This window comes from Pseudorca crassidens, chromosome 15 (assembly GCF_039906515.1).
Source record: "Pseudorca crassidens isolate mPseCra1 chromosome 15, mPseCra1.hap1, whole genome shotgun sequence".
Classification (NCBI taxonomy): Eukaryota; Metazoa; Chordata; class Mammalia; order Artiodactyla; family Delphinidae; genus Pseudorca; species Pseudorca crassidens.
The window spans coordinates 979,441-991,657 of record NC_090310.1 but is presented as its reverse complement, the minus strand read 5'-3'; the positions used below and the strand labels follow the sequence as shown (position 1 = coordinate 991,657).

At 54.9% G+C, this 12,217-nt stretch overlaps 2 protein-coding genes across 20 annotated transcripts in view; one reads left to right on the top strand and one right to left on the bottom strand.

Moving 5' to 3' along the window:
* The window catches only part of ELFN1 (extracellular leucine rich repeat and fibronectin type III domain containing 1), a 129,426-nt gene extending 123,441 nt beyond the window's left edge, over window positions 1-5,985 (bottom strand). For 14 of the 16 annotated variants that reach the window (XM_067705307.1, XM_067705315.1, XM_067705319.1 and 11 more), the window contains exon 1: window positions 5,457-5,985. The gene's annotated coding sequence lies outside the window, so the exon portion shown is untranslated. Of the gene's footprint in view, window positions 1-2,202; window positions 2,278-3,208; window positions 3,395-5,456 lie in introns of all 16 variants that reach the window. The other 2 variants (XM_067705318.1, XM_067705311.1) reach the window with 2 other exon arrangements.
* PSMG3 (proteasome assembly chaperone 3) overlaps window positions 1-8,058 on the top strand; it is a 476,610-nt gene extending 468,552 nt beyond the window's left edge. Inside the window, exons 1-3 of one of the 4 annotated variants that reach the window (XM_067705345.1) lie at window positions 6,054-6,121; window positions 6,767-7,004; window positions 7,562-8,058. In XM_067705345.1, coding sequence (XP_067561446.1) covers window positions 6,789-7,004; window positions 7,562-7,714 — 369 coding nt within the window. In that variant the 5' untranslated portion in view covers window positions 6,054-6,121; window positions 6,767-6,788 and the 3' untranslated portion in view covers window positions 7,715-8,058. The other 3 variants (XM_067705346.1, XM_067705344.1, XM_067705347.1) reach the window with 3 other exon arrangements.
* The last annotated feature ends 4,159 nt before the right edge of the window (window positions 8,059-12,217 follow it).

Here is a 12,217-nt window from a genome sequence, read left to right as displayed (position 1 = left end):
TAGGCCACAAAGCGAGCGCCTGCCCCACAGGGCACCACCGGCCTCCACGGGAAAGTGATGCTTTCACTTCTGACCCTGGGCAGCAGGCTTCTCAGAAATATCTTTAAATGCTCCCTGGGAAGAGGATTTACGCCCTTTCCGGGTGAACAGCTCCCTGGACCCTTATAAACTGGGCTCAGTTTTAATGGTATTCATTCATTTCCCTCGGGAAAATTTCGAATTTCACGTAGTCTCAGGGTTTTGTTTCTGTAATAAAATATATGTGATTTTCAGTGGGTTGCCTTTAATCTTTATATCCTATCCCTTCCCTCAACTTGGATAAACCTGGTTTATAAAAAATTAATTGTTCACTATCTTTTTCTAGATAACTGGGTGCAGTAAAAGGTCGTTTCTGTGTCCCGGAGCTCCCTGGTTAGAACTGTCTTACTTCCGTGCTGCTGCTTAGTCACAGGTCTTTGCGACCGCTGAGCGCACAGACACTGTGCCACACAGGTGACTGCTGGGCATGCAGCCGTGCCACAAGACCAGGTCGCACCCGCTGGGGGCAGAGGAAGGCCAGTGGCGAGGCTGGGGGTAGCAACCAGGGTCCACAAGCACCAAGACTCTCTGCCCTTGGCCGCAGGGCTGCCGAGCTGAGGGAGATCTGCAGACAGCCCTGAGGCTGACCCCGGTCGCCGTGCTGGGCCTCGCTGCCTCTGCAGCTCTCGTGCCGGCTTAGGAATTTACGTCCTGTCACAGAAAGACTCAGCTTCGGTATCATCACAGCCTTTCTCCAGAGACGGGATGGTGGCATTAAGGACCGCACAGCCCTAACGGTTAGGGGACTGGGCAGGTGGGTTTACATCGCCCTCCTGGTCTTTCTGCTCCTTGCAAAAGCCTGGGCGTGGAGAGGCTGGAGCCACTGATCACACGAGGGCCTGTGCGTGGGGCACTGCCAGTGGATTCCAACAACCCACGAACGGAAGGAGACTCTATCAAGCGCGCTGTATGTGCCAGGCCCTAAACGAGGCCCTTTTGCAAATGGGATGTCATTTAATCCTCCCCATTACTGAACAAGCAAGAATGGGCTTCTCCAAAAGGAACGAAGCACTGACACAGGCCACAACATAGATGAACCTCGAAGGCTGAGGGAGAGAAGCCGAAATGAAAGGCCACAGAGGGTGAGCCCGTTTATAGGAAATGCCCAGGACAGGCAAAGCCGTAGGAACAGAAAGTAGACGAGTGGTTTCCAGTGGGGAGGTCTAAATATTTGGTACTTTCCACTTACGATTTCTTCTTTGACATACATTATTTAGAATTATTTTTTAAACTCCCAGATGCATGGGAAGTTGCTTTTACATTAACTTTTTTCTTTTTTTGGCCGCATTGCACGGCTTGCAGGACCTTAGTTCTCCGACCAGCGACTGAACCCACAGCAGTGAAAGCGACGAGTCCTAGCCACTGGACGGCCAGGGAATTCCCAACAGTAACTTTTTTTTTAAACAGTGATTGGTTCAAGGACAGGCACGCGACCCAGGTTGGTCTAGGGAGATTCAATCCTGGGACTGTCACTGGGTATATGGGGAAGGGACAGCTCCTGCGGTGTGGAGGCTGTTGGTTCTACCGCAGCACGGGGGGCAGCCCGTCTGAGAGTAGGGCCCACACGCCCGCACAGCTGAGAGGCGGAGAAAGACATCACGCGACTCTCTGGGTCTTTTCAGCCCACAGAAAAGCCCATCTGTGCTCCTTCTGGGGCAGAAGACGGTTTCACATCTGTGTCTGTCACCTACACTTGAAAAAATCGTACGGATACAGCTTCCCTCACTCATTCCAAAATATCTATAATCTAAATGTCAAAAATATCTGATGGCTGTGTCTCAGGCCTGCATCACAAATGTAATCCCCGACAACTGCTACCCAGCGCCTCTTAAAATACCGGCCAAGAGAAGTGACAGTGATTATTAATTTATATAAATAAAGTGGTTCTGGGACTTCCCTGGCAGTCCAGTGGTTAGGACTCGGTGCTTTCACTGCCGTGGCCCTGGGTTCAGGCCCTGGGTTCAGGCCCTGGTTGGGGAACTAAGATCCCGCAAGCCTCAAGGCGCGGCTAAAAAATTATTTTAAATTTAAAAAATAAAGTGGTTCCACCTATTACCGTGTCTCACAAAAACTTAGAAGGATGTTGCCTCTACGAGACTCAGGCAAACCCCGGCAAAGCCTTACCCATTCCAAGACTGTGCTACCCAGGAGGTCCTTTTGGTCCAAGTTTTGGCTACCTGGGTACCTGCAGTCAGGAGGCTGCAGGGGAAAACAGATATTCTCATAGCACAGAGAGTTTCACGAATGAATTGACCATTTACATAACTGGGCTCCACTCCAACACCCCTCCCTGTATCGCTCCAGAATCTCTCTCTCGCTCTCTCTCTCTCTCTCTCTCTCTCTCACACACACACACACACACACCCCCAACACTGAAAGGCCTGGGAATCATGTTGTGAGGCTGTGGAAGTACAAATCAAGTCGAATTGTAAATCTTATGGAAGATGCAAGATTTCAGAAAGTCCATAAATGGAATAATACTGAGGGATGTTCAGATCTAGCCCAAAGCAACTGGCAAGAGTGGGAGGGCCTGGCCGTGCAGCTGAGGACCACGAATGTGACAAGGTAATGACAGGCTGCTGCTCCCACAAGAAGTGACTCGAATATCAGAGAGAGGCTCTTGGGGAAGTGGAAGGCGCTCTTGCATATTTTAGCGCAACTGATCCTCTTTCTTCATAACGCATCTGAGAAAATCACACGATGTGAAGGAGAATGTGGAGAGCCATCACACAATTTGTTGGAAAAATTATGAGCCTGCCAAATCAACACTTGATTAATTCCTTGTCGGTTCTACAAATTAACTTATAATTGCATTCAGAACCTAAGTTGCCTTGAATACAAGACAAATGCAAGATATTCCCCCCGTTTTTCCTTTCTCACGATAAATTCTCAAAATCTTTTGCCCCACCATTGACATCATTACTATTTGATTCCCATTTTAAGTGAATTCGCTTAAGGGACCTTCCTTTCCAGTCTGATTTCCATCTTGCACTGGAGAATGGTCAGTGGCAGGCAGTGAGCACCTGCTCCACTACTGTAAGTGTGTAAGCTCTGCCCACACATCCACTTAGGCCACCAAGAAGCCTCCTCCCCGGGCTGCCACCACCTCACCCGAGGACAGCCTTCGCACCTCGTTTCCTCCAAACTTAGTCTTTATCGAAGATCTAGACCAAAAAACAGCCAGTGTCATCAAAACATCATCCACTTTGTTCTTCCAACATCTCTTTTATAAAAGTGATGAGCTTATTTCAGACTTAGGGTTTTTTTTGTTTTTGTTTTTGGTGTGGGGAGGGTCAGATTTCTTGTACCAATCTGCCTAGAGAGAGAGAATGCATGAATTGGTGAATAAAAGTAACTGAACCTTTTAGAGGTTTCACATGGCAATACATTGGCAATTGGCTTTTGGGGTGTGTGGGGGGGTGGATGTGTGTTTAAATTTAGAACCAACAAAAAATTAGACTCTCCTGAGAAATTGATATGTTTCTTCCTTTTTGAGTATTGGAACCACGAAACTCATAACCTTTCCCACTGTGAACTGGCTGCAAGAAAGCTCAACAAACAAGTTTCCTCTTGGTTTTTATGTCTATTTTGATAATGTTTTGTAGACTTGCCTTTTTCTTTTAGGCCACCAGAAATCATTGTGGAATGAACATGCTTCACTTAATTACATCATGAGAAAAGGCGGTAAGGACATGAGGGGTCCCAAAGCTCCCTAAGGGGTTAAGTGATATGGGCAGACCAGGCTGGGGTGGGGTAGAATGTGCCCTGGCAGGCCTGTCAGGGAGCGGGAGAGAAAGCCTCCTGGGCGTGCGGTTTTGAAGGGTGTTCATCCCCTCAGGAAGAGTCTCAAGGCTCAAATTACTGCAGCATCAGGCAAGACTCCCCACCCTGCCAATACCACTTCCAGCGTGGAGAAAGGGAAGATATGCGGGGGGCTGGGGGGCTCTCTGAATCCCTGGGAGGAACCAGAAATCATCCTGCTACAGGGCAGCACTGTCCCTCGTCTTCCCCTGTACCCGGAGCTGCGTTGAGAGACCAGTAATTAAGGGTAAAGGTCCGAAGCCCAGATCCAGCCCTTATCAGCTTTGTGACCTTGGGCAAGTTCTTTGAACCTGAACATCTTGTCTATAAAACCGGGATAATAACAACTCTACTTAATGGGGATGTTAAGGTTAAATGAGTTACTATAGAGAAAGCACTTAGGGGCTTCCCTGGTGGCGCAGTGGTTAAGAATCCGCCTGCCAGTGCAGGGGACACAGGTTTGAGCCCTGGTCCGGGAAGATCCCACATGCCGCGGAGCAACTAAGCCCGTGCACCACAACTACTGAGCCTCTGCTCTAGAACCCGTGAGCCACAACTACTGAGCCTGCGCTCTAGAGCCCGCGAGCCACAACTACCGAAGCCCACGTGTCTAGAGCCCGTGCTCCGCAACAAGAAAAGCCACCGCAATGAGAAGCCCGCACACTGCAACAAAGAGTAGCCCCCGCTCACCGCAGCTAGAGAAAGCCCGCGCGCAGCAACGGAGACCCAACGCAGCCCCAAATATAAATAAATTAAATAAATAAATTAAAAAAAAAAAAGAAAGCACTTAGAACAACGCCTGGCACATACTAAGTGCCAAATAAATGTCAGCTATTCTTATTTTGCCCTTGGACATGGGAGGATATCCCAGATGGGCTTCCGAGGGCAGAAGCCCCTGGCACTGCCTAGAGTGCTTAAAAAGCCTTTGTTATGACGCTGACAAAGATTCTCTCCTACACCAAACTCTTTTTCAACCAGGCCTCCCCTTTTTGGACTTCTGCATTTTCCAATTTTAGCAAGAACTGCCCCCGCCATCCTCCATATCTGATACCCTCCCCCCCAGGTCTGGTCGGTTCCTCATCCCCCACCGACCCCCAGGTGGTCTGATACCGCCCAGGCCTACCTTCAGCGAGAATCCTGCTAGGTTTCCTTGGCTAGAAACCCCCAACCCCCTGATGTTTCCTCTTAGTAATTTCCCACCCACTGACCTAACTAACGCTGCTCCTTGGCTGTAAATTCCCACCGGCCCCTGCGGTTTTAAGTGAAAAATGTCATCTGCCATAACAGTAAACAAAGGATGTTGCAACCTACAAGCCATCCCGTCACAGCCCACGGACGTTGCACCCTGAGGGGACTCCTCAGGGTGGAAAGCAAAGGATACTGGCCCCAGACAGCTGAGGTGCACATCAAAGGAATGATCTCAGTAAGCCCAGACTCTGGCATCTTCCCATACACAGAAAAGCACTAAATTCCTTAACTCGAGGTGTCTGGTTTTCTGTAATGCACAGTATCTTCCGACGTTCCGACTACCCGGTGTTTGTTGTCAAAGCCCCTAAGTACCCTGGGTCCTCCCTTACCTCTTCGGAACAGTCCCTGAGTTATCTGAGATGCTGTGTCCCGGGCTTAAGTCCTCAGTCTTGTCCACCGAATAAAACGTAACTCTCAACTTTTAGGTGGTGCATTGTTTTTTCAGTCCACACGGTATTCGGGGATGACTGAGGTCTCTTGTGCCCTATGTCAACGGTCCTGAGTGGAATGTTTTCAGCGCTTTAACTGCCCTCCGGCCCTGCTTTTCTCTCTCAGCTCCCTGTGCTTCTGTGAGGGTCCTGGAGCCCACGGCCAAGGGGCCCGAGACCCCATTCCTGAGGTTCCCCAACCAAAGAGCTGCAGGGTCCCCGGCAGGAAGGCCCGAGGACCCCCCTTCTGGGGAAGCCCCAGGCCCCTCGACTGAGGGCCTGGAACCGAGGAGCCGAGGCCTGCAGGTTGGGGGGGCCGGTGGTGTGCAGGTCCTTCCCGCTGACACGGCGCCGAGCCCGTCCCTGCCCAGCAGCACCGAAGCCCGCTGCCCAGGGCCCGGAAGCCGCCGATGGGACCGGAAGCCGCCGGCCGGCGGGACCGGAAGACTTGAGGCTGCACTTCCGGGGGGCGGTGGAGCGAGCGCGCAGGCCTGCGGCTCGAAGGGCGGGGTTTGCCGGGGGGCGGGCCCGCATTGCCCACGTGCGTCACTTCCGGGCGTGGCGCGGTGAGTGCGGGCTGCGTGGCGGGCGGCGTGGCTGCTGGGTATCTGGCAGGGCCGGACGGGGGAGGAGGGGGTGGGCGTCCCCACGGGCCCCGGGCGGCTCCAGCCGCCCTCTGCCCTCCGCCTTGGTGGGGGGGGGGGGGAGGTGCTGCTTCTCCCATGGGGCCGATGGTTTCCCCAAACGCAGAAAACGAAACCTCAGTGTGCGGACTAGAGGGGTGACGCGGGCGCCGCCACCCGCTCCGCCGGGTTTCTGCACCTGCGGCGCTTACTCCCCCCACCCCCACCCCCGCGCGATGGCACGACTGAGGCCCCCAAGACTCAAATGAGAGCCGTTGGGATGCGGTGGGGGTCACAGTGATGCAAGACGGCGGGGGCCGACGCGTGGGGAAGGGGAGTTCTCACCTGCCTCCTGAGGCGAAAGTGTATTTTGACATCCCGCCTGTCTGTTTATACGTGTCTAGTTACGGGATCCAGAAAGTTCCGGGCGAATGAAGCCTGTATGGATGAAGAGGCACAGGCTTTTGAATGGGCCTACTTGTGTTTCTGTTTTAATGCCCAATATTGCTTATTCTTGGAGCCTCAGGGCTACCTGCCATTGATCGATTGACTCTTTTTTTTTTTCTATCTTTTTAACGTAAACTGAAGGCGCCATCGAGCAGTCCCAGCTATGGAAGGTAAGCCATTGGTGATATCGAAAGAGAAGACTGCAGTGGTGTGTGGGGTCCCCACCCAGGTGGTCTGTACAGCCTTCAGCACTCACATCCTGGTGGTGGTGACCCAGTTCGGGAAGATGGGTACCCTGGTCTCCCTGGAACCCAGCAATGTGACCAGTGACGTCGGCAAGCCCGTGCTGACCACTAAAGTCCTTCTCGGGCAGGACGAGGTAAAGTGGTTGGGAAGGGCTCCCCGTGCCTATAATTTGTCTGTACGGATGTGGAGCATCTGGTAGGCGAGACCTGCCTCCAGCCCAGGACAGCATTTTCCGCAGCCTCCGTGCACTTGAGGGCATCCGCCTGCCCTTGGGGGCTGCTGTTCCCGGACGAGCTGATTCTGTAATGTAGGCCTTCCCTCATTCTGACCCTGTCATAGCACGTTATGGTGGTGAGTGCCTACTCCGCTCAGGAAAGATCACCTGTGACATTTGACAGGGTTTCCCTCTGCGGACCCACATGGGTCCTTCCAGAGTAAAAATAGCCGGAAGAGACAGGAGCCAGAAAGCACTGAGGAGACAGATCTAATGATGCTCCTTAGCAGTGTGTTTATGACTGGAGTGTCTGGAGAGTCTTGTTGAATCTGAATCGCTGTCGCGCTGGACTTACCGGGTGGTGCTTTAATGGTGGTGTGGGAAGCCCTTCTGGGTCCCTCAGGGGTACTCGATGAAGGCATTAAGAAGAAAACAGGTTTCTTGCAGTTAAAGTGGTCTCTCCTTGCCTTCGCCAGCCTCTCATCCACGTCTTCGCAAAGAATCTGGTGGCGTTTGTGTCTCAGGAAGCTGGAAACAGAGCAGTCCTTCTCGCCCTAGCCGTAAAGGACAAGAGCATGGAGGGGGTGACGGCCTTGAAAGAGGAGATCCGGACATGCCAGGTGTGGTGACCGCGGAGTAACCACCCCTGCTGTCCAGCAGGGCCACGTGGCAACTCAGACGCCCTCTCAAGGATTTGAAGACCCTCCCTCAGTCAGAAGGAGTGCCTTTATCTGGTTTTGGTCCTTGAAGCTGGAAGAAACATGCACGTCTCGGGCCGACTTTCGTTTGGGGGCTGACGTCACCTGTGGAGGGAGGACGTGGAATGTGTCCTGGGGCGTTGTAAGCGGTCCTCCCTGGGTCCACACAGTTGCACATGTTTGAGAATTGGCGGAACGAGTCATGGCCCTCAGTGTGCAGACGAATTGTTGGGGGAAATTTTTTTTTATTAAAAATAAATGTGTATATCCCAAAACGCTGTCCTTAACAACGCTGCCAAACTTAAGGCACACGGGTACGTTCACTGTGGGGAAGAGAGCCCTTCAGGCACACGGGTAGGTTCACTGTGGTGAGCCACAGCGGGGCAGAGAGGCTTTCAGGACAGTGTACGCTCACTGCGGGGAAGAGAGCCCTTCAGGCACACGGGTACGTTCACTGTGGTGAGCCACAGCGGGGCAGAGAACCCTTCAGGCACAGTGTACGTTCACTGTAGTGAACCACAGCGGGGAAGAGAACCCTTCAGGCACACGTGTACATTCACTGCGGGGAAGAGAACCCTTCAGGACAGTGTACGCTCACTGTGGGGAAGAGAACCCTTCAGGCACACGGGTACGCTCACTGCGGGGAAGAGAGCCCTTCAGGCACACGTGTACGTTCACTGTGGTGAGCCACAGCGGGGAGGAGAGCCCTTCAGGACAGTGTACGTTCACTGCGGGGAGGAGAGCCCTTCAGGCACACGGGTACGTTCACTGTAGTGAACCACAGCGGGGAAGAGAACCCTTCAGGCACACGTGTACGTTCACTGTGGTGAGCCACAGCGGGGAAGAGAACCTGCTGGGTGAACACTCGGCTCCCGGCATCCGGCTCTGCTCGCACTCTCATCCTGCCCCTCTGCCCGTGACTTCTCTGAGCCTTCCGTTCCACAGACGCTGCTCGAGTTCTCACTGTGTGCTGGTACCCTAGCCTCCGGAGCCACGTCCTTGAAGGCTGGGGGCAGACGTGCGTCACCCCACGGGCACAGGGTCAGCTGGGGAGGGCCCGCGTGGGGCAGACCAGGCAGCGCCCCGCTGCCCAGGGAAGGCTCTGTAGCAAGGGGATCCTGACGCGGGAGGAGGGTGTTTCTAGCAAAGGCCAGGGGGCGGGAGAAGCGCAGATTGTAGGGTGTTGGGGGCCGGCTGAACGTGAAGCCCGAGGGCTGGGGACAGGTGGCCAGGGCCTTCTGTGTTTGCTGAGCCCTTGGGACTTGATCCTGAGCTGCGAGGAGCTACTGAAGGCTTCCAAGTCAGGCTGGCTTTGCCCTTTGGAGACACCCCAAGGGTTGGTGGAAGCGCGAGGCGAGGCTTGCCTTCAGGACAGCGTGTCTGCCACAGACGACGGCCTGTAGGTGCCCAGGCCTGGGACCCACCTGGGCTCCCTCATCCCTCCAGATGTGGTGGCCTGAGTCACTGGTCGTACTAGAGACCAGACCGGTAAATCTTTGTGCCGTTTGACTCTTAGTCTCGTGAGAGAAGAGGGGCAGCAGGAGAGTTGAGGTGAGAGCCGGGGTCTGGAAGCAGAGACCAGCTGGGATCCTGAAACGGAGTGGGCAGCCAGGATGCCCTTCCGGGGAACACCGGGGGTGGATCCGAGTGTTTATGAGATCAGAAAGGGATGTTTTAATTTGGTTTTCTTGGAACCAAAAGCCTCTGGAATCCTGAGTCTGATTTTATTTATTTATTTATTTATTTATTTATTTATTTATTTTGCGGTACGCAGGCCTCTCACTGTTGTGGCCTCTCCCATGGCTCACGGGCCCAGCCGCTCCGCAGCATGTGGGATCTTCCCGGACCGGGGCACGAACCCGCGTCCCCTGCATCGGCAGGCGGACTCTCAACCACTGTGCCACCAGGGAAGCCCCTGAGTCTGATTTTAGAAACCCCTGCTGAGGACAGGTGATGGGAGAGGCTGCACTGCTGGTCCAACTTGAAAAGAACTTAGTGAGTTTGTTGAAGGTGGGACGGAGGAAAGCTGTCTTCAAGGGCTCATTCCTTCAGCAGCCTCCCGAGGGGGACCATCAGCCTGTAGAGCTCACGTCCCCTCTGGGGACAGTCGGGTAAATCCACAGGTGCACACCAGGCTCACGCGGTGACCAGGCGGCCTCAGCATCAGAAGGGCTAGGGAGTCGCACGCGGGGATCCGCCAGACTTCCCAGAGCGGGCGCTGATGCCCGAGCAGGCTCGGCACCTTGCGGGCTCCTGTGCGGGGAGCCTGAGGGGCCCAGGGCCCGACCCCCGACCGAGGGAAACAGGCAGACCCACCCCAGGAGACACAGGGCTCCTTGGTGGCCAAATCCGGCTCAGGGACTGCGGTGTGACGTCTCCACAGCCTTGCACCTCCCTCCCTGCTTGCTCTCAGTCCAGTCTCTCCTGAGAAGATCCCACCTGGCGTCTGCACTGGGAGGGCCTGGACGGACACTAGTTTTAAAAGCCAGAAAGCAGCTGACCAACTGGAGAAGAAGGGAAGGCCCTGTCCATCCACGTGTGAGGACCCCAAAGGCGACACAGTTCATAGCAGGTGTGGGGACACAGGCACTGGAGTAAAGGAGATGTGCGGGGCGTCAGCAGGTCCAGTGGGCAGGCAACCCCTGGAGAACCGGCACCTGGGCCAGGGGCAAGGGCAGGGCACTGTCCGATGACACTGGAGCACAACCGGGCCGGAGCCTCCTCGCTCAGAATCAGCCTGTAATTAGGCCCACCCCTCATCTAACAATCAGATGTGTCTGTCCGTGGAAACATGCTTCTCTCGCTTAACCAGCGGGGAACCCGAACCGTGGGCCGGGCTCCAGCTTGGGGCTAATTTCATATTCACAGCTGTAGTTTTCTGATTTGGCCCCTAAGTGCACAACGACAGGACTGGCCCACACTGCCTGTTGGTGAGGTCTGGGGTCAGCCCTTCACGCAGTCGTGGTAGCGCGTTTAATCCTCACGACGACCCCGCGAGGCCGCTGCTCTCGTCTACATGTCAGATGAGGAAACTGAGGCGTGGCTGCCACCGAGCAGCGGGTCTGGGATTTCACGTGGGCGGAGAGCCTGGAGTCCACGCCGGTCACCCGCCACCCGGGCCCTCGCTGACACTCATTTTGGACCCCTTTCTCTCTGAGGCGTGGGCCAACCGCCTTGTCCACGCTGCAGGCAGGCTTGCCTCGGTGCTTCTGCCTGGCTCTGATTCAGCCTCCGTGCGGGGGCCTCCTGCGAGCCAGGCCCTGGCAGTGCACACGCCATCTAGTCCTCATGACTGCCCTTAAGAGGCAGGTAGGCCGTGGAGAAAGTCGAGGCTCAGCAGGACAGGGCGGGTCGCCCAGACCCCCAGGTGATCAGTGGTGGCCCCAGGATGCAAACACACCTGAACCCCTGTCATTTGCGCAGTCCCACGGTTGCCCGCCCGGAACATGGTGGGGCAACTGACGTATAATTGAAACCAGGGTCCCCAGCGCCTTCCCGAGGAGCACTTACTGGCAGCTGCCCGAGGCTGTCTGGCAGCTATTACAGAATACGGGCTGAGACCAAAGGCTTCCGTCACTGAAGCCAGCGCCTCACTGCTCTGCTCTGCCTTATAAATGAAGGCACGCGACTCGTATGAAAAGGCATTTGGCCCTTTGCTTTCCGCGTTGCTCTGCTCCCAGGTGCTGTAATTCAGGAGGAGAGATACATTCTCCGGTAAAGAGGCCGAGAAAGCCGCAGTTTCCGCAGGCAGAGCCGTCGGCTTTGTGGGAATCGTTATTCCTCTAGATGGAAAGGCTGCATATGGTGCTTGCCCAGCGATCAAACTGTAATTACAACTTCCAGCAATTTATGGCCAAACGTAAATAGTGAACGTGGGGCTGATTTGCCAGCCCCTGCGGCCTGGACTGGTGGATGAGTTTCCCTTTTTCAAGGCCGTGCCCTTGGACCAACGCGGTATGATTCACCCGACACGGTTTCCTGCTGAGCTACAAGTAGAGAACCCCAAGTTCCCTTCCCTCTAGCTCCCTTTTCCTAAGTGGACATGGGCCTGTGGCTACAGTTCAGAGTCAGGGGCGGGCCAGTGGGCACCTTCGGCGGTCAAGAGAGGCCAGGAGGGCGGCCGCCCATGGTTACCAGTCTGAGCAGCTTATCCAGGGTTTGACAGAGCCCTGGATCCACCTGAACCAATTATGACAAATAACCCGCGGAATAAGGCAGTGACCGCGGGGCCCAGCTGGATAAACTGGCGTAGCGCCTTGCAGTGAAATCGGACGTCAGGAGCAGGTGCCGGGTAGCTGACGAGAGTGATGGCCGGGATCAGAACGAATTCAGAGCAGGCATGGGCGTTGTCGTCGAGGCCCCGCAATCACAGCCAGAAGCAGAGGGGAGCCCCGGTCTTGTGTGGGGACTCGTAAATTCCAGAAGGACTGTGGG